The 21,844-nt window shown below is 44.4% G+C and overlaps 1 protein-coding gene across 1 annotated transcript; it reads right to left on the bottom strand.

The window, feature by feature from the left end:
- Positions 1-484: 484 nt before the first annotated feature.
- On the bottom strand, positions 485-19,939 carry LOC137300307 (probable G-protein coupled receptor 139). The gene is made up of 3 exons (XM_067969400.1): positions 19,870-19,939; positions 16,687-17,579; positions 485-565 (listed from the first exon to the last, which is right to left on the bottom strand). The coding sequence occupies exons 1-3, from the start codon at positions 19,937-19,939 to the stop codon at positions 485-487; spliced, it is 1,044 nt and encodes a 347-aa protein (XP_067825501.1).
- Positions 19,940-21,844: the final 1,905 nt, after the last annotated feature.

Here is a 21,844-nt window from a genome sequence, read left to right on the forward strand (position 1 = left end):
GTAGACTGGTGGATGGTCTCCAGTCTGACTCACACCTCACTACAGGCAGACCGGTGGATGGTCTCCAGTCTGACTCACACCTCACTACAGGTAGACTGGTGGACGGTCTCCAGTCTGACTCACACCTCACTACAGGAAGACTGGTGGACGGTCTCCAGTCTGACTCACACCTCACTACAGGTAGACTGGTGGACGGTCTCCAGTCTGACTCAGACCCCTCTACAGTTGGATCAGTGGAAAATCGTTAGTCTGACTCACACCCCTCTACAGGAGGGCTGGTGGATCGTCTCTGGCCTTATTAACACCCCACTACAGGAGGATTGATGGACGGTCTCCAGTCTGACTCAACGGCCTGCCAGGAGGACTGGTGGAAGAATCATAGATGATGCAGGCTCTTTGTAAGAGCATTGGAATTAGCCCCATTCCCCCGCTCTTTCCCCATAGCCCTGCATTTTTTCCCTTTATGTATTTATCCAATTCCCTTTTAAGCCAAGATTGACTCTGCTTCCATCATTCTTTCAGGCAGCACATTCCAGTTCATAACTATTCGCAGTGTAATGGAGGACTTGGGAATAAGAGAATAAGTTTGCACATGACACGAAACTCAGAAATGTAGTAATCAGTGTGGAGGATAATAAGAGACTTCAGGAGGACATAGGCAGACTGGTGAAATGGGCAGACGCATGGCTGGCGAAATTTAACGCAGAGATGTGTGAAGTGATGCATTTTGGTAGGAAGAACGAGGTGAGGCAATATAAACTAAATGGTACAATTTTAAAGTGGGTGCAGAAACAGAAAGACCTGTGGGTGCGCATAGACAAATCTTTGAAGATGGTAGGACAAGTTGAGAAGGCTGTTTAAAAAAAGAATACGGGTTCATGGGATTTACAAATAGAGGCATAAAGTACAAAAACAAGGAAATTATGCAAAACCTTTATAAAACACTGTTTAGGCCTCAGCTGGAGTATTGTGTCCCATTCTGGGCTCCAAACTTTAGGAAGGATGTCATGGCCTTAGAGAGGGTGCAGAGGAGATTTACTAGAATGGTTCCAGGGATGAGGGACTTCAGTTCGGTGGAGAGACTGGAGAATCTGGGGTCGTTCTCCTTAGAACAGAGAAGACTAAGGGCAGGTTTGATAGAGGTGTTCAAAATCATGAACTGTTTTGATAGAGTAAATAAGGAGAAACTGTTTCCAGTGGCAGAAAGGCCTGTAACCAGAGGACACAGATTTAAAGTGATTGGTAAACGATCCAGAGGCGACACGAGGAAGCATTTTTTAAGCAGTGAGTTGTTATGATCTGGAATTCACTGCCTGAAAGGAGTTTCAATAATAACTTTCAAAATGGAATTGGATAAATAATTGAAGGGAAAAATAGAGGGCTATGGAGAAAGAGCAGGGGGATAGGATTAATTGGATAGCACTTTCGAAGAGCCGGCACAGACACGATATGCCGAATGGCCTCCTCCTGTGCTGTACCTACGATAGTAATGTGATACAATGACAGTTTAGAAGGAGCTTTACTCTGTATCTAACCCGTGCTGTCCCTGCCTTGGGAGCGTTTGTTGGGACAGTGTAGAGGGAGATTTACTCTGTATCTAACCCGTGCTGTCCCTGCCTTGGGAGCGTTTGGTGGGACAGTGTAGAGGGAGATTTACTCTGTATCTAACCCACACTGAACCTATCCTGGGAGCGTTTGATGGGAGAGTGTCGAGGGAGCTTTACTCTGTATCTAACCCGTGCTGTCCCTGCCTTGGGAGCGTTTGGTGGGACAGTGTAGAGGGAGATTTACTCTGTATCTAACCCATACTGAACCTATCCTGGGAGTGTGTGATGGGAGAGTGTCGAGGGAGCTTTACTCTATTTCTAACCCGTGCTGTACTTGCGCTGGGACTGTGTGATGGGACAGCGTAGAGGGAGCTTCGCTCTATAACCAACCGTTCTGTACCTGCCCTGGGAGTTTTTGATGGGACAATGTAGAAGGAGCTTTACTCTATCTAACCCTAGACGTATCTGCCCTTGGGGTGTTACACAGGACAGTATAGAGGGAGATTTGTTTTGAATCCAATACTGCTGTATCTGCCCTGGGAGTGTTCGACGGGACGGAGAAGAGGGAACTTTACTCTGTACCCAACTAGTGCTGTACCTGCCTTGGGATTGTGTGATCCGGCAGTGTAGAGGGAACTATACTCTGTGATTAACCAGCCATGTTCCTGCCTTGGGAGTGTTTGATGGGACAGTGTAGAATAAGCTTTTCTTTATCTGATCCTTACTGTACTTGCGTGTGGGTAATTGATGGGACTGTGTAGATGGAGCATTACTCTGTACCTAACTCGTGCAACACATGCCCTGGTTGTGCTTGATATAATACGGTGAAAGGAGCTTTACTCTGTACTCAATCCGTTTTGTGCCATCCCTGGGAGTGTGTGATGTGTCAGTGTAGAGGGAGCTTAACTCTGTATCTACCCATGCTATACCTGTCCTTGGAATGTATGATGGGACAGTGTAAAGGGAGCTTTACTCTGTACCAAATCTGGGCTGCACCTGCCCTGGAAGTTTTTTGATGTAATAGTGTAGAGGGAGCATTGTCCTATGTCGAAGCCGTGCCGTGCCTGCCCCGCCAATGTTTGATGGGACAGCGTAGATTGAGATTTAGTATGTAACTAACCCGTGCTGTGCTGTATTAGCCCCTGGAGTGTTTGATGGGCAGTGTAGTGGGAGCTTCACTCTGCGTCTTATCAGTGATGTACCTGCCCTGGGAGTGTTTGATGGAAGAGTGTAGAGGCAGCTTTACACTGTATCCGATGCATGCTGTATCTGCCCAAGGCGTATTTGATGGGACAGTGTAAAGGGAACCTAACTCTGCATCTTACTTGTGCTGCACTTGCCATGGGACTGTTTGATGGAGCACTTAGAGGCAACTTTAATCTGCATCTAACCCGTATTGTAAATGCCTTTTGAGTGTTTGATGGGGCAGAGTGGAGGAAGCTTTACTCTGTACCTACCCGTGTCGAAGCTGCCCTGGGCGTGCTTAACAGGACAGTTTACAAGGAGCTTTACTGTAGAATCATAAAATCATAGAAAGGTTACAGCATGGAAGGTTACATTCGGCCCATCGAGTCCCTGCTGGTTCTATGCAAGGGCAATCGAGCTAGTCCCACTCCCCTGCCCTATCCCACAGCCATGCATTTTTTTCCTTTCAAATGACTTATCCAATTCCCCTTTGAAGGCCATGATTGAATCTGTCTCCACCACACCCTCGGGCAGTGCATTCCTGATCCTAGCCATTCACTGCGTAAAAAAGTGTTTCATCACGTCAACTTTGGTTCTTTTGCCAATCACCTTAAATCTATCTCCTCTGGTTCTTGACCCTTCTGCCAATGGGAACAGTTTCTCTCTATCTATTCTGTCTAAGCCCGTCATTATTTTAAATGCCTCTGTCAAATCTCCTCGTAACTGTCTCTGTTCCAAGGTGAACAACCCCCAGCTTCTCCAGACTATCCACGTAACTAAAGTCCCTCATCCCTGGAATCATTCTATTAAATATTTTTTGCATCCTTTCTAAGGCCTTCACATCTTCCCTCAAGTGCGGTGCCCAGAATTTTTTTTTATTCGTTCATGGGATGTGGCTGTCGCTGGCCAGGCCAACATTTATTGCCCACCCCTAATTGCCCTTGAGAAGGTGGTGGTGAGCCGCCTTCTTGAACCGCTGCAGTCCGTGTGGTGAAGGTTCTCCCACAGTGCTGTTAGGAAGGGAGTTCCAGGATTTTGACCCAGCGACGATGAAGGAACTGCGATATATTTCCAAGTCGGGATGGTGTGTGACTTGGAGGGGAACGTGCAGGTGGTGTTGTTCCCATTTGCCTGCTGCCCTTGTCCTTTTAAGTGTTAGAGGTCGCAGGTTTGGAAGGTGCTGTCGAAGAAGCCTTGGCGAGTTGCTGCAGTGCATCCTGTGGATGGTACACACTGCAGCCACTGTGCGCCGGTGGTGATGGGAGTGAATGTTTAGGGTGGTGGATGGGATGCAAATCAAGCGGGCTGCTTTGTCCTGGATGGTGTCGAGCTTCTTGAGTGTTGTTGGAGCTCCACTCATCCAAGCAAGTGGAGAGTATTCCATCACACTCCTGACTTATGCCTTGTAGATGGTGGAAAGGCTTTGGGGAGTCAGGAGGTGAGATACTCGCCGCAGAATACCCAGCCTCTGACCTGCTCTTGTAGCCACAGCATTTATGTGGCTGGTCCAGTTAAGTTTCTGGTCAATGGTGACCCCCAGGATGTTGATGATGGGGGATTCGGCGATGGTAATGCAGTTGAATGTCAAGGGGAGGTGGTTAGACCCTCTCTTGTTGGAGATGACACTTGTCTGGCACACAATACTCCAGTTGTGGCCGAACCAGTGTTTTATAAAGGTTCATCATGACTTCCATACTTTTGTACTCTATGCCTCTATTTATAAAGCCCAGGATCCCGTATATTTTTTTAACCACTTTCTCAACCTGCCCTGCCACCTTCAACGATTTGTGTACATATACCCCCAGATCTCACTATTTCTGCACCCCTTTTAGAACTGTGCCCTCTTCTTTACATTGCCTCTTCTCCTTCCGACCGAAATGCATCACTTCGCATTTTTCTGAGTTAAATTTCATCTGCCACACGTCCGCCCATTCCACCAGCCTGTCTATCTCCTCTTGAAGTCTATCACTATCCTCCTCACTGTTCACTATACTTCCAAGTTTTGTGTCCTCTGCAAATTTGGAAATTGGGCCTTGCACACCCAAGTCCAAGTCATTAATATATATCTCAAGAAAAGCAGTGATTCCTGCACCGACCCCTGGGGAACACCACTGTACACCTCCCTCGCGTCTGAAAAACTAACCGTTCACCACCACTTTCTGCTTTCTGTTACTTAGCCAATTTTGTATCCATGCTGCTATTGCCCCCATTATTCCATGGGCTTCAATCTTGATGATAAGCCTATTATGCTGCACTTTATCAAATACATTTTGAATGTCCGTATACACATCAACTGCATTACCCTCATCTAACCTCTCTGTTACCTCATTAAAAAAGCTCTATCAAGTTAGTTAAACACGATTTGCCTTTAACAGATCCATGCTGGCTTTTCCTAATCAACCCACACTTGTCTAAGTGACTGCCAATTCTGTCCCGGATTATCGTTTCTAAAACTTTCCCCACCACCGAGGTTACGCTGACTGGTCTATAGTTGCTGGGTTTATCCTGACACCCTTTTTTGTATCTAACCCATGCTATATCTGCCCTGGGAGTATTTGATATGACAGTGGAGGGGGAACTTTACCTTATATCTAACACGTGCTTTGTCTGGACTGGTAGTGTTTATCGGGACATTGTAGAGGAAGCTCTGTTCTGTAACTTACCCGTGCTGTACCTACTCTGGGAGTGTTCGATGGGACAGTGTAAAGGAAGCTTTACTCTGTACCTAACCCATTCTGTAACTGCCCTGGGATTGTTTGATGGGACAGTGTAGACGGAGCTTTGCTGTGTATCTGACTAGTGCTACATCTGCCACTGAGAGTGTTTGATGGGACATTGTAGAGGCAGGTTTACTCTGTATCTAAACTCTGCCATGCCTTCGCTGTGAGCGTTTGGCGGCTGTTTAGAGTGTAATTTAATCTGTATTCGTACAGGGACAATGGGGTCGATTTTAGCCGCCGCGATCGGGTGCGTTCCTGGCGGGGGGGGGGGGGGGGTCGGGGGGGCGGGGGCTCCCAAAATCGTGGATTCCCGGGGCGGGTCGGGAGCCCGACTCCAACCCGCCCACTTCCAGGTTTCCCACAGACGCGCTGACATGCGCGCGCAGCCCCCGCACGTGGGACTCCCGCAGGCGATTAAAGCCGGCGGGGTGCCACTTAAGCTATTTATTCAGGTATTTCAGGTTGTTTACAGACCTGATTAAGGAGATATTTCAGGAGGGGTGGGATTTTACAAAGAACTGGGACTGTTTCCTGTACTGGGGGAAACACTTCCAGTTCAAATGGACGTGTTGCAGCCATCAGCCTGTGGCAGCTGCAAAGGTCCATTTGACAGGTGGGGTGGAGGGGAGGAGACCCTCACTCATTGCAGGAGGCCGCTCTGTCACTTTGGACAAAGTTTGGCCTCCACCACCCTCCTCCTAACAATAAAATTCACCAACCTGCACACTTACCCCGGGGTCCAGACACATGTACCTACCTTGCGGACCCCCTCAGATGTACATGTTCCGGATGGGGGCTGCCGTAGCTGCACTCATGACCTCCTCAGAGGGCGAACAGTATCAGCAGCCTCACCAGCCACGCCATCCACGCCGTCCACCTCTGACACGTGGAGCTCCACAACACAGTGCTGTGACACATCCACCTGTACAGCAGGAGGGAGGGCAACTGCAGAGAGAGATGTGTCGCAGAGGGCACTACCCTCACCACAGGGTCCACAGACCGAGGCTCAGCTTCCTGGACCTCTCTGAGCAGCAGTGCACACGGAGGCTCAGAGTCACTCGACATGTAGTCGTGGACATCTGCAGCCTCCTTCATGCCGAGCTGCTCCCGGCTGGCCCGAGCACCATCTTCTTACCTGTCGCTGTCAAAGTCACCACTGCCCTCAACAACTTCTCCTCCGCATCCTTCCAGGGTGCCACCGGGGACATCGCCGACGTCTCTCAGTCGTCTGCACAAAAGAGCCCTGAAAATACACCTACACCCACTCTGCAGTGACACAATGGGTGGCATCAGTTGTGGGTCTTCATTGTGATCCTCAGGAAAGGGCATTATTGCACAAACCAGACAAGATTCGCAAAGACGTGACAGTAGTGGTGCCAATGTAATATGTAATGTGAGTTGGTCAGAAATTAATTATAGGTAAACACCATGACAAACCCTCAAACACCCTTGTGCATCCCCTTCATGCTCACGACACGTTTGCCTTACGCTGCCTACTGCTCATATGTGATGCATGCCCTGTGGCTGCAGCACAGGTAGTGGCAGGTTGAGTGAGGCTGACTGTGAAAGAGATGCACGAGAGGGTGAGTATGGGACGGAGCCATGAGATTGTATGAGGATTGGGTTGAGTGGTAGTGGCGGGATGAGTACTGGCGAGGTGAGTAAGTGCAGGTAAGATGAGGATGAGGTTTGAGTGGGTGTGAGGAGTGATGTGACAGAGTAGTGTTGGCAGTGCAGAAGGAGATGTGGGGTGGGGGCGGTGATGTGGCAGACGGAGTGTAGGGGAATGAGTAAGTGTACTCACTTTGGTTGACCTACTTAGGTCATTGCAGCGCCTCCTACACTGTATGCAGGTGGGCGATATGTTGGTGGTGCAGGTGACCTCCTCTGCCACCTTGAGCCAGGCCTTCTTGGTGGCAGAGGCAGGCCGCTTCCTCCCGCCCGCCAGGGGGAAGATCTCTGTTCTCACCCTCCTCCTCACCCATCCAATGATACCTGGAGTGAGGCATCATTAAACCTGGGAGCAGCCTTCCCCCTGGGTTGCTCCATGCTGTAATTTTTGCTATTTGTTGCAAGCTTCAGTCAGTGGAGGACTGCCCCTTTAAATAGAGCTCCTCCAGCTGACAGACCTTACTGCGCATGCGCAGCCCACCCGCGGCGCAGCTCAGCATCGGGGAACCCGGAACAAGAGGGAAGTGGATCCAATCAGCCTGCGATTGCGCGCGGGGCAGACTGATTTCACCGGGCGCGTGGGTCCTCCCACCTCCCCCCGCGAACCCGCCGCCCTGGTAATATTGTAAACAATTTTACAATACCAAGTTATAGTCCAACAAATTTAGCAGTTGAAAAGACTGTCTGTAATCACCAGGCATTGTTCTGTGATTTATAAATGCGATAGGTTCGAGGATTTCATTTCCACATTCACCTGAGGAAGGAGGAAGCCTCCGAAAGCTTGTGGATTTTAAAATAAAATTGTTGGACTATAACTTGGTGTTGTAAAATTGCAACCCCAGTCCATCACCGGCATCTCCACATCCTGGTAACATGGGGCAATGTGTTTGACTATTCGATGTGCGGAAAGTGACTTGACACTTTGGGCTTCTTGACAGATGGTCAGCGAGTTCAGCCTGGAGTGAAGCTGCTGAATCCCCCGGATCAGGTCGGAGGCTGGTGGCTGCACCCTGTGGATTATCAGGGATGAAGTGTAACTTCGGCGGGGCGGAATTATCGGCGGTAGCACTTCGGCCGCCCATTTTACACCCCATGACTTCAATGGAAAGGAGAATTGAGTGGGCTGTATAATGGGCGGCCCATCCACTACCGCCTGTGTTGTGCCCTGGTCGAAGTTGAATTTTACCCCCATAGTTTCTGAGTTGCTTTCACCAGGGTGTTCAATTTTTCCACGGTTAGAATCTGCTACCAGTAGCTATAGGGCTGACACAACTCGTCGAGTGACGGGGCGGGGAAATCTCGGGCCCACAGACGGATTTCTTCTCTCTCCAGTCGGTTTCAATGAGTCGGTAGAAAGTAAAGCGCTGCGACCTGTGGTTTATCGATCGGCTCGCCCTGAGAGTGGCGCTCATCGTGGACTCGGCCCTGACATCAACATGAATGAAATTGTTCCATCAAAAGCTGTTATCTGGCAGACTGTCCACACAATGACAGGGTATCCCATCGCACACTCTTTCCCCCGATCAATTACAGAATTCAATGCGAGCTGAAAAAAATTGGGTTGAAATTGATCTTCGGCAGTCGTGTAAAATGAGCGATAGTGTAAAATGAGCGATAGTGCAAAATGAGCGATAGTAAAATGAGCGATAGTGTAAAATGAGCGATAGTAAAATGAGCGATAGTGCAAAATGAGCGATAGTAAAATGAGCGATAGTGTAAAATGAGCGATAGTGCAAAATGAGCAATAGTAAAATGAGCGATAGTGTAAAAAGAGCGATAGTAAAATGAGCGATAGTGTAAAATGAGCGATAGTAAAATGAGCGATAGTGCAAAATGAGCGATAGTGTAAAATGAGCGATAGTAAAATGAGCGATAGTGTAAAATGAGCGATAGTAAAATGAGCGATAGTGTAAAATGAGCGATAGTAAAATGAGCGATAGTGTAAAATGAGCGATAGTAAAATGAGCGATAGTGTAAAATGAGCGATAGTGCAAAATGAGCGATAGTAAAATGAGCGATAGTGTAAAAAGAGCGATAGTAAAATGAGCGATAGTGTAAAATGAGCGATAGTAAAATGAGCGATAGTGCAAAATGAGCGATAGTGTAAAATGAGCGATAGTAAAATGAGCGATAGTGTAAAATGAGCGATAGTAAAATGAGCGATAGTGTAAAATGAGCGATAGTAAAATGAGCGATAGTGTAAAATGAGCGATAGTAAAATGAGCGATAGTGTAAAATGAGCGATAGTGCAAAATGAGCGATAGTAAAATGAGCGATAGTGTAAAATGAGCGATAGTAAAATGAGCGATAGTGTAAAATGAGCGATAGTAAAATGAGCGATAGTGTAAAATGAGCGATAGTAAAATGAGCGATAGTGTAAAATGAGCGATAGTGCAAAATGAGCGATAGTAAAATGAGCGATAGTGTAAAATGAGCGATAGTAAAATGAGCGATAGTGTAAAATGAGCGATAGTAAAATGAGCGATAGTGTAAAAAGAGCGATAGTAAAATGAGCGATAGTGTAAAATGAGCGATAGTAAAATGAGCGATAGTGCAAAATGAGCGATAGTGTAAAATGAGCGATAGTAAAATGAGCGATAGTGTAAAATGAGCGATAGTAAAATGAGCGATAGTGTAAAATGAGCGATAGTAAAATGAGCGATAGTGTAAAATGAGCGATAGTAAAATGAGCGATAGTGCAAAATGAGCGATAGTGTAAAATGAGCGATAGTAAAATGAGCGATAGTGTAAAATGAGCGATAGTAAAATGAGCGATAGTGTAAAATGAGCGATAGTAAAATGAGCGATAGTGTAAAATGAGCGATAGTAAAATGAGCGATAGTGTAAAATGAGCGATAGTAAAATGAGCGATAGTGTAAAATGAGCGATAGTAAAATGAGCGATAGTGTAAAATGAGCGATAATAAAATGAGCGATAGTGTAAAATGAGCGATAGTAAAATGAGCGATAGTGTAAAATAAGCGATAGTAAAATGAGCGATAGTGTAAAATGAGCGATAGTAAAATGAGCGATAGTGTAAAATGAGCGATAGTAAAATGAGCGATAGTGTAAAATGAGCGATAGTGTAAAATGAGCGATAGTAAAATGAGCGATAGTGTAAAATGAGCGATAGTAAAATGAGCGATAGTGTAAAATGAGCGATAGTAAAATGAGCGATAGTGTAAAATGAGCGATAGTAAAATGAGCGATAGTGTAAAATGAGCGATAGTAAAATGAGCGATAGTGCAAAATGAGCGATAGTGTAAAATGAGCGATAGTAAAATGAGCGATAGTGTAAAATGAGCGATAGTAAAATGAGCGATAGTGTAAAATGAGCGATAGTAAAATGAGCGATAGTGTAAAATGAGCGATAGTAAAATGAGCGATAGTGTAAAATGAGCGATAGTAAAATGAGCGATAGTGTAAAATGAGCGATAGTAAAATGAGCGATAGTGTAAAATGAGCGATAGTAAAATGAGCGATAGTGTAAAATGAGCGATAGTGTAAAATGAGCGATAGTAAAATGAGCGATAGTGTAAAATGAGCGATAGTAAAATGAGCGATAGTGTAAAATGAGCGATAGTAAAATGAGCGATAGTATAAAATGAGCGATAGTAAAATGAGCGATAGTAAAATGAGCGATAGTAAAATGAGCGATAGTGTAAAATGAGCGATAGTAAAATGAGCGATAGTAAAATGAGCGATAGTGTAAAATGAGCGATAGTAAAATGAGCGATAGTCCATCAGCAGCCCGTTTTGTTGTTGGCCCGAATTTCTTAACAATTGACTTCAATGGAAAACGAAATCGGGCGGATTGTCGAAGTGGCTGTTGATTCGTTTCCGCCCGTTTCACACTATGGTCCAAGACCAATTTATACCCTAATGTTCACAGAGTTTTCCACAGCTCATGTCTGGGTCTGCTGGAGACTCATTGGGGTAGATTGGGACTTTGTGTGATGGTGTAAAACGGGTGAGAGCGAATCCACAGCCGGTTTTACATTTCTCCCCATTTTTATTCCCATTAACTTCAATCAAATAAAAATTGGAGAGATGTAAAAGGGACTGTCGATTCACTCAAACCCGTTTTACATTATCGCAATATGTCACAATCTGCACCATAGATTGAGATCGATTGCTATAATTAATCACCAACTGAATTATCGTTGTATCGAAATCGATGAACTTGGATCATTTTTTATCCAGCAATTCTTATGTGCTTAATTTCTCCCTTCCGTGGTGATATTTATATATATTTCTCATTTTATCACCAATTTCACTCCCCTACACCCTGATATTCCACATCTGCTCCCTGAGGTGATTTTTATATTTTAGTCTTTCTTTATTCCCAATATTTGTCCCTTTCTTCATGTTTTCCCTCACTCCCTCCAATCGTGATTTTGCTGTTTGAATCCATATTCTCACTTTCAGACCACATCTCCGTCTTTTTGGTTGGATCCCTCTAGAAATCATTTTTAGATTTAAATCTTTTCTGATTCCCAGAAACAGTTCCTTCTATTAATTTATTCGCTTTCTTCTTCCTGGGGTGATTTTCATAATTAATCTCTGTTCATTCCTAATTTCATTCCCTCTCTGCAGGTTATCCCGTCTATCTCCCGAAGTGTTCGTGACAGTTTCAGGCCATCTCTGTATGATATTTCCTCTTCTCCTTCCTTTGGTGATTGATGTCGTTAAATTTATGATTGTTCCCCAGTTTCAGAACATCTCTCCATTCTTCCTTTGTCTCTTTCCTGAGGAGATCTATTTTATATTTAAATATCTATCCATGTGTAGCACAGAGATAATAAGAAAAATAGGTCCAGAATATACAAGGTATGTTGGCCTTTATTACAATGGGGTTGGTGTATAAGAGTAAGGAGGTCTTGTGCAATTATCTAGGACTTTGGTGAAACCACACCTGGAGTGCTGTGTACAGTTTTGGTGGTTTCCTTACCTAAGGAAGGATATACTTGCCTTAGAGGGAGTGCAACAAAGATTCACTGGGTTGATCCCTGGGATGAGGAGATTGTCCTGTGAGGAGAAATTGAGTAGAATGGGCCTGTATTCTTTGGAGTTTAGAAGAATAAGAGGTGATCTCATTGAAATGTATAACATTCTTAGAGGGCTTGACAGGATAGATGCTGAGAGGCTGTTTCCCCTGGCTAAAGAGTCTAGAACTTGGGGTCAGAGTCTGAAGATACGGGGTCGGCCATTTAAGGCTGAGGAAAACATTTTTTCACTTAGAGGGTTGTGAATCTTTGGAAATCTCTACCTCAGGGGGCTGTGGCTACTGAGTCATTGAATAAGTTCAAGACTGAGATAGATAGATTTTTGGACTCTAAGGGAATCAAGGGATATGGGGATAGGGCGGGAAAGTGGAGTTGAGGTCGACCATCAGCCATGATCTTACTGAATGGCGGAGCACGTCTGAGGGGCCATATGGTCCTGCTCCTATTTCTTATGTTTTTGTGTAAGTCAGTATTAATGTATTATGAGAATGTATTCTGTGTGATAGAGGCTACAATTGGTTTAGATTAGGCAGTTAGGATTCCACAGGGGAAGGCAAAGTGGGAGAAGATGCCAGGTTAATGCAATTTAATGAAGTATCAAAGGGATTGTGTAAAATTATATCTAGTTTGGAGACAACATGTCTTACGTTTCAGCTGTTATTGTTCTATTAATGATGTTCGGAGCAAAGGTCAAATTAGTCATTTTGTGTAGAGAGTGCAATTTAATTCTATTAAATAAATCAGAGTAAAATTGAACTCAATCTGTATGTGCTTCTGATCTGGGATTTGGTTCATTTCTCTATTATTCATATTTTTATGTAATCTGAAACAGTAACAGTATTTGTAACAGTAACAGGGCAGGAGAGTGCTGTGGGACCCTGCCCAGTTGAGTAGAGGGGATCAGAGTACATTGTGATTTATTACAGAATCCAGCGGGTCACTGGGAAAGTTACACACGAACATACGAATTAAGAGCAGGAGTAGGCCATTCGGCCCCTCGAGCCTGCTCAACCATTTGGTAAGATCATGGCTGATCTGATTGTGACCTCAACCCTACTTTCCCGTCTACCTATTATAATCTGCCTTGTTAATCAGGAATCTATCTTACTCAGCCTTAAAAGTATTCAATGACCCTGCCTCCACCGCTCTCTGGGGAAGGGAGTTCCACAGACTCACGACCCTCTGAGAGAAAAAAAAAAATCTCCTCATCTCCGTCTTAAATGGGAGACCCCTTATTTTTAAACTGTGGCCCCTAGTTCTAGTCTCTCCCACAAGGGAAAACAAACTCTCAGCGTCTACCCCTTCAAGTCCCCTCAGGATCTTATATGTTTCAAGAAGATCACCTCTCATTCTCTCATTCTTCTAAACTCCAGTGTATACAGGCCCAACTTGTCCAACCTTTCCTCATAAGATAACCCTCATCCCAGGAATCAGTCGAGTGAACCTTCTCTGAACCGTCTCTAAAGCAATTATGTCCTTTCTTAAATAAGGAGATCAAAACTGCACACAGTATTCTAGATGTGGTCTCACCAATGCCATGTATAACTGTATCAAAGCATCTCTACTTTTATATTCAATTCCCCTTGCAATAAATGACAGCATTCCATTTGCCTTCCTAATCACTTGCTGTACCTGCATACTAACTTTTTGTGATTCATGTACTAGGACACCCAGATCCCTCTGTACCTCAGAGTTCTGCAATCTCTCTCCATTTAAATAATATACTGTTTTCCTATTCCTCCTGCCAAAATGGACAAGTTCACATTTTCCCACATTATACTCCATCTGCCAAATATTTGCCCACTCACTTAACCTATCTATATCCCTTTGCAGACTCCTTATGTCCTCTTCACAACTTACTTTCCTACCTATCTTTGTGTCATCAGCAAATTTAGCAACCATACATTCGGTCCCTTCATCCAAGTCATTGATATAGATGTAAATAGTTGAGGCCCAAGCACTGATCCCTGTGGCACTCCACTCGTTACATTTTGCCAACCTGAAAATGACCTATTTATGCCTACTCTCTGTTTCCTGTTAGCTAACCAATCCTTTATCCATGCTAATATATTAACCCGACACCATGAGCTCTTATTTTGTGTAGTAGCCTTTGATGTGGCCCCCTTTGTCAAAAGCCTTCTGGAAATCCAAGTATACCACATCCACAGGATCCCCTTTATCCACATTGTTTGTTACTTCCTGAAAGAACTCTAATAAATTAGTCAAACACGATTTCACTTTCACGAAGCCGTGTTGACTCTGCTTGATTGCATTGAGATTTTCTAAGTGCCCTGTTTAATAATAGATTATAACATTTTCCCTATGGCAGATGTTAAGCTAACTGGCCTGTAGTTTCCTACTTTCTGTCTCCCTCCTTTCTTGGTACAGATGAAGAAGCATAAAGGTGCAAAGTGATTTTACACTTTAATTTAAGGCGTTGCCTTTTTGTCTCCACAAGGTTTAATTTTACGTTTAACTTAATGAGTTCTCTTCCCCAAAGAAACTGAAGGCACAAACCATGGCTTTATAAAGAAAACAATCATTTATTATTAATACGCTAAAAAAAATGACATTATAATTGAAACAAAATCTTGGGTTTATGCCTGATTTAGAATTGCTTTAACAACAAAACAACACACCCTGAATCCCCAAAATATATAACCATTTGGAAATCAAATGTTTATCTTTCGCTAACTCAATAACGAAAGTTATATCCTAATGTTTGGCTCATGTTTGCCGAGAAGATTCCAGGTATTTTGATGGATACTGTTGTAATGTAGCGCGGCTTTCTCTTGTAACCAGGTCATCTGCTTCACAGGCAATCTGTAAACCTGCATCGAGGCATCAAGCTGGGAGGTGGCGAGCAGTCATGAACATTCCAGGTGAGCTGGTGCTGTCAGGAACCGAACGATGTAGTTGGAGCAGTCGTGGTGGATCTGTGTCTCTCCCCACTCAACTTCTGCCCACCTTTTTAACACAGAATCGCACCTCTGTGGACTGTGGCTTGTCAACAATAGGTTCCTACAAATACAACCCACGATTGATTGACACTTCACTTGTTTTCTCTCAGTGTCCACTTCCAGCACTCCTGGGATCGTTCTTCTAGCTATGGTGATCCATCCACTACTGCGTGATCTTTTACAATGTGTCATTAACAATCTGTTTAACAGTCCGTTTCCTTCAGACATGCTGAAGCCGATTTAGTCTCAGGCTTTCCTTTATCGGATGAATTTTGACTACACAGAGCAGCTGGGAAACTCCTGCAGTGAGTAATGGTCAGGGTCAGGTACACAAGACTGAGGGACTTTATTGTGCAGCCTCCAGGCATCACCTTTAGAAATGTCTAAATTAAATCCACAAGAGTGTTACCCCGGAACAAACATGAACTGTCTGTCCTGCTCCATCTGCTAGTCAGCACTCTCACACTCTCCAGGCTAATTACAGAGTCTGTTTGGTTATTTAATGTTTTCTGTGTTCTATTCTCACTCCTGTCTCTACCCTCATGTCATTTTATATGTTTGTGCGTCTTTCAATGTAACTGTTCTCTATTTATATCTTTTATCTCTGTTTATTTTCTGTGTGTTTTCTATCTTGTTATTTCCACTTCTACTTCTATCACTTAATAATGCTTTGTCAGCGTCTCTTTCTCCTTCCATCAATGTCTGTTTGCTCTCTTATATGTACATATTTATCTGCATTCTTTCTCTCTTTATTTTTCTCTCCTGTCTTAGTAACTCTCTTTATTTCACTCCATCTCAGAGTAACTCTGTCTCGGCCCCTCTTTGTTTCTATCTCTCTCACACGCACTCCCTCTCTTTTATGTGAATCTGTCGTAATTTTCTGCGCTTTTTTAGTTATTACATTTCTTTTGTCCTCGTGATTTCTCTCCGTTTGTCTCTCTCTGTCTTTCTGTCTCTCTCCGTCTGTCTCTCCCCCTCTCTCTCTCCTTTTCTCTCTGACTATCTCTCTCTGTGTCTCTCTCTCCACCTGTCTCTCTGTCTCTGTCTCTCTCTTTCCATATCTCTGTCTCTCTGTTTCTCTCTCTATCTCTCTCTGACTTTGACTGTCTCTCTCACCCATTCTCTCTCTTTTTCTCGGCTTCTGTCTGTCTCTTTATTTCTGTCTCTGTCTCTTTCTCCCCCTCTCTCTCTGTCTTTCTCTCTCACTCTCTGTCTGTCTGTCTCTGTCTCTCTTTGTCCCTGTCTCTGCATCTCTCTCTCCAATTATGTGGAGTGCACCCATTCCGATCAGGCCCACAGCAGCTACTGTGATGATCAGCTTTGCCCATTTTGCGAGGCGCCCGTTTACTTGAAGTCCAGCTGAGCTCTTTAGTGCCGCCATTTTGAGCAACAATTCATGTGCTGCCTGCAGAGCAAATCCTGCCTCAATAGGTCAGATTATCAATAAAATATATTAGAATCAGAATTAAGATCATTTCCTGGCTCTGTGCTGTTAATATAAAATGTACTTTCCGTCCCCTGGGAAGTGTAGGGGATGGAGGATGAAATGGGATTTAGTTCCAGTGCTTGAAACCCTTCAGCTCTTTCTATGATTTCACTAATTTAACAATTAGATTGAGTGGGTATTTCACCGCGTTCTTCAGCTCCTCTCTGAATTTAGCCTGGGTCAGGACATAAATACACGTATTTGTGCAGGAACTGAGAAGCTGCAGCATCGTGGATGTGTGTTCTGTGATAAAAACAGGGTCAGTGAAGGAGTAATAAGTCTGAATGTCTGCAATTCGCGCATAAATGTAAAATACAACCTGTGTCAGCCACAATAATATAAAACTGCCCGATATACTGAAGAGTAAAATGATGGATTTCTTTCGGTTCTCCATCTCTGGGTCCTTGTGATTCTCTCCATTGCTGCTTCCCCGGAGTCCCCTGCGGACTCGACTGGCCACTAAAATACGTCTGACCGTCAGAATATTGAGCAGCAAAATCAGACAGAACGGGACACAAGGGGTTAAAATGAGGTGAAACATGTCAAATGCAGCCCATGCGGTGGAAGTGCGGAAGCTGGGTTTAGTGTCACAATACCAGGGAACATTATTAATTATATAGAGAGGGTTATATGTAAAGTACCAGGGGAGACTCTCTAAACAGCCCAGCACACTCACTGTTCCCAGAACCACAGCCGCCGTTCTCTCGGTGCAATATTCCGTTTTCAGCTTCTCACAACAAATGGCCACAAATCGATCGAAAGTGAAAGCGACTGTGAACCAGACAGAAACACCCGTGCATGCAAAACCCATGAAGCGAATAAAACTACACACGGGAGTAATGTTCAGGACTGAACCTGGGAGATAAATCGCATTAATCCGATTCAATATCACATCAGTGATAACGACCATGAGATCGGCCACTGCCATTCCCACCAGGTAGACGCTGATACATTTGGAGAGACCGCACTTTCCTCGGGACAGGATCACAATCGCCACCAAGTTAACTGTAAGAGAGAGAAAAGGAAGCAGAGAAATTACTGCTCAGACCTGGAGCCAAAGCAGCAGTTTGAGAGGATCTGGGGTTAAATTTCCAGCTTTATTGCTGCATCGAAGGTAGAAAGTGATTCATTGACCTGGGCAGCGTTTTCGGGCAGAGAGATGTTCTGGAATAATGAATTGGGAGTTGGATACAGAAAGTGAATAAAGTGAGCACAGGATCCACTGGACGGGCTGAGTGAGGGCGCAGTGCCGCTGGGGAAGGGAGAAGGGGTTTTCCCAAGCCGGAATTCAGCGGATAAAAGCCGGATTTGGGCTCCAGACTGACGGGAAAGAGAGCGAATGATCGGGAAGGTGAGAGGACAGGGGGAGGCAGCTGATTTGTTGCTCTGGGTTAAGAGAGCCGACAGGGTTTGTCACAAAAACGGAAAAGACAGCTTGAGATCGAGCCAGTGAGTGTGATTGGGAGGGAGACAAGGAAAAGGACATGTCGGAGCTGGAGGGGAGTCAGGAGCAGATGGTTTGGGAAAGCGGATAAACTGAAGCAAGGGATGAGGAGACAGAGGATTCAATGCAGTGGGAGGAGAGGCTGGGATTCACAGGGAGAGACTGCAGCAGAGTGTTAGAGGGGATCTAATCTATAGGGCCCAATAACACAATCCAACTAATACACTCAACAGTTCATTACTGTGGTTATTGGTGTCAGGGAACCTGTGCTGGGTATAAAATGTGTTCAATAAATTTACTTTGCACATTCAATTAAAATTAAATTGAAAAGTATTAATTAAATCTACTTCATTGTTGATTGAATTCAGCCGATCTTTAAAAATACAATATCCGAATAATTCGTTACGATCAAGAAATTACTGATTCTATTCTTGAAGTAAATTTTAATTATGTTTAGTATTAAGTTGTAAAACACAGAACATTCACAAAAACAGACTGAGGACCTGACAGGGGTATAAACATGAGGAGCGAGTCCCTAAATAAAAACTCACCCAATCTGACCACATCATAATAACTCCTTCAAGTAACATTTTCTGTGTTTAATTGTGCTGGATGTTTCAACTGTTCATTCTGATGAATTATTCACACCACAGCCTCTCCCTTTCCCTCTCAGTCACCCTCTCTATCACTCACTCTACTCTCTTTCTCAAGTCCATTTTCATATCCGATTAAATCCTCTCATCCTGTGCCTGCATTCTGTTCACCAGCCCCGTGTTCCACCGATCCTATTCTCAGTGTCAGTTTGTTAAATAGTAAAGCCTCTGTGGAATAGTTTAATGTCTCCACAGATCATCCAAGTCTCCACCTGTTCACCTACACTGTTCACTTCATCTACAAATCATGGGATAAACGGAATCAAATTCCTCTTCCAGACAGAGCTCACAATAATTGAGATTCCTTCTCCTGTAATTGTAATGTAAAGTGATAGATGGCGGGACTGTTCAATTAACTAAACGCCAAAATAATACTTATAATCTACAGATAAATAGAAGGGCTCCTGATTCCAACAGACTCAGTGCAAACTGAGACACCAGAACATCAAAACATTTCATTTTACAATGAAGTCCAGCGACAATCAATGAATTCATTCACAGTGAAGCAGAGAAGGAGACGTAAAAGAGTCAGCAGCAAACACAGTTTAGTAGCTCGATATCTGAAGCGGCGTCAGATACACAGATAATGGAATAATATTCCATAACTGTGATAACCAATAAATACATTGAAATCCCAGTTAAACTGAAACATGTTATTGGGGAGGGGGGACATTGTGCTGCCTCCTTGTAACACTGAGACCGTGAGCTGTCTCATTATCAATCACTGAAAACACACTGATGAAAACATATTCCAGGACAGGTTAGTTCCACAACATGAAACAGTTCACAGCTCCTGATGGTCTGATACCAGCTCTTCCCCAGAAACCTGATTCCAATACATTCAGTACAGAGAATAATCTAGTAACAATGCTCGGGTTGGATAAGCAAAAGTCATTACAGATTTAATGTAACTTCTAGAAGACCGAACGTTTAGAAGTTAAGGAGATACCATTATTCAACAATACATTCAGTACAGAGAATAATCCACTAACAATGCTAGAGTTGGATATAAAACGTTCTTTACAGATATTATGCAATTGCTACAAGGCTGTAAGAGACTCTAAACACATTCCATCTTTGAACCGATAGAACAGAACAGGCCACTGTGTAAAACATGGTGGGAGATAAAATAATTTGCCAAGTACAGCAGCAAAGTTAACACCGATTTACATCAATAACAGCTGAGATAACGTCTTACCCGGAACTCCAAGGGCTGCAAGAACAGGATAATAAATGTGTTGTATCTGAAAGATTACTGGGTAATGCATTTCTGTGAGAAGCAGTGACTTCTGTTGGCCTGGAAACCAAAGCAGGCGCTCTGAGCTGATCCACTCCAACAAGCCCTGATTTATACAGGGGATAATTCTCCACTGACACAGTTATACCCCTGATCATTGCTATCAGTTACAGTCACTTGAATAAACACATTACATCAGCAGCTTTAACTCCAATGTAAATAATGTGGTGGATAAAACGCCGGCATTGCAAAAGTCTAGGACATTATCTTAATCAAATTTTTCTCAGGAATAAAGTTGAAATTTGTGCTCATACAGTACTGATCCAACAGTAATGAGCGACACGTTTACAGTTTTTATATAATTGTATTTACAATGTTCACTCCTGGCGATTCATTTATAAATTTCACCGCTTGCTCTGCACTTTATATTGAATCCAGGGTCACAAGCAGACCTGTTTCACTCTGTTCCTGCAGTTTCCCCAGTTAAAAATATAAATTCTGAGTCTCTGACACGGGGACAGTTAAAGGTCAGGTTGAGGAATGCAGCCTCGAAATGCCTCTGGGTGATAGTAGGGGACGGACAATGAAGGAGCCCAATTCACATTCCTCTCTCTGCTATTTTACTGCAGATATTTACCCGTTTTTCTACATTGGTTAACGGCGGCAGTAGAATTGGTCCCGTGTAACACCGAGTTGAGCTCATGACCCGATTTGACCTCCATCACAAATGCCCCGTGATTCCCTCACCCGCCTCCATTCCTTCCTCAGGCCACTGCCATTGAAACTCTCCTCAATGCCTCTGTCTCCTCCAGACTCCATTCCTCCAATACACTCCTGGCCGGACACCCAACCTCCACCTTCCATAAATGTGAGCCGTCAAAATCTCTGTTGCCCGTGTCCAACCAGCACCAGGTCCTGCTCGGCCTCACTGACCTTCACTGGCTCCCAGTTCCATAACCCTTCAATTTAAAATTCTCATTCTTGGGTTTAAATCCCTCCATGACCCACCCCTCCCCATCTCCACACCTACAGGAAACCCACCCTGTGACCCTATTCACTGGACACTGGACTCTTTTGGTGGGACTCCCCTCACTTGGTTCCACGCACCTATCTGATTAGAGCCAGGAGAAGCTTCTCTTCTCACCCTATCACCGTTCTCTCTGATGTTTCTAAAGGTTCAATCCTTGGCTCCCTCCTTTTCCTCATCTACATGCTGCCCTTTGGTGACACAGTCCACAGACATGGAACAGCTTTCAGATGGACGCTGACAAAACCATCGCCTCCCTTGACCTTTCCATGTCCTTTGTGTTTCAGACCCACATTGCTTTTGAGATGAGCCGCAATTTCCTCCAGTTAAAAGATGGGAAGTCATGATCTTGGTCCGCACAATCTCCACATCCTTGTTACGGATTCCACCCCAATCCTTGGCTGATTGATTAGTGAGTCGCTCATCAATTACCGAAGCCTTATTGACCAGTCTGGATTCTAATCTCATAAGTCTGCAGTTTATTTTTATTTTTCCTTACAGTAAAATCCACCAGCGCCTCACCCCTCCCTACCTCTGTAACCTATTCTATCCCTACAGCCCCTTCCCAAACATCCCACTCCTCCACCTCTGGCCGTTTGTGATCCACGGTTAAGTTGTTCTACTTTTGCCAGCCGTGCCTTCAATCATATCCACGCTACAAAATGCCTTTCCTAAGCCCCTCTATCTCTATCTCCCCCCTTCAGGTGTCAGAAGTGTCTCAGTGGTAGTACTCTCGCCTTTGAGACAGAAAGTTATGAGTTCAAGTCACACTCAAGAGACTTGAACACATCCAGGCCAACACTGCAGTGCAGTAATGAGGGAGCGTTGTACTGAGGGTCAGTACTGAGGGAGTGCTGCATTGTCGGAGGTGAAGTAGTGAGGGAGCGCAGTACTGTCCGGGGTGCAGTA

This window comes from Heptranchias perlo, chromosome 2 (genome assembly GCF_035084215.1).
Source record: "Heptranchias perlo isolate sHepPer1 chromosome 2, sHepPer1.hap1, whole genome shotgun sequence".
Lineage (NCBI taxonomy): Eukaryota > Metazoa > Chordata > Chondrichthyes > Hexanchiformes > Hexanchidae > Heptranchias > Heptranchias perlo.

Coding starts and splice junctions, on each gene's coding strand:
- LOC137300307 (XM_067969400.1), bottom strand. CDS start 19,939: ATGCATTACCCAGTAATCTTTCAGATACAACACATTTATTATCCTGTT. Junction 17,580..19,869: donor TGCAGCCCTTGGAGTTCCGG/GTAAGACGTTAT, acceptor TCTCTCTTACAG/TTAACTTGGTGGCGATTGTG. Junction 566..16,686: donor TCAATCTAATTGTTAAATTA/GTGAAATCATAG, acceptor CTTATTCCCAAG/TCCTCCATTACACTGCGAAT.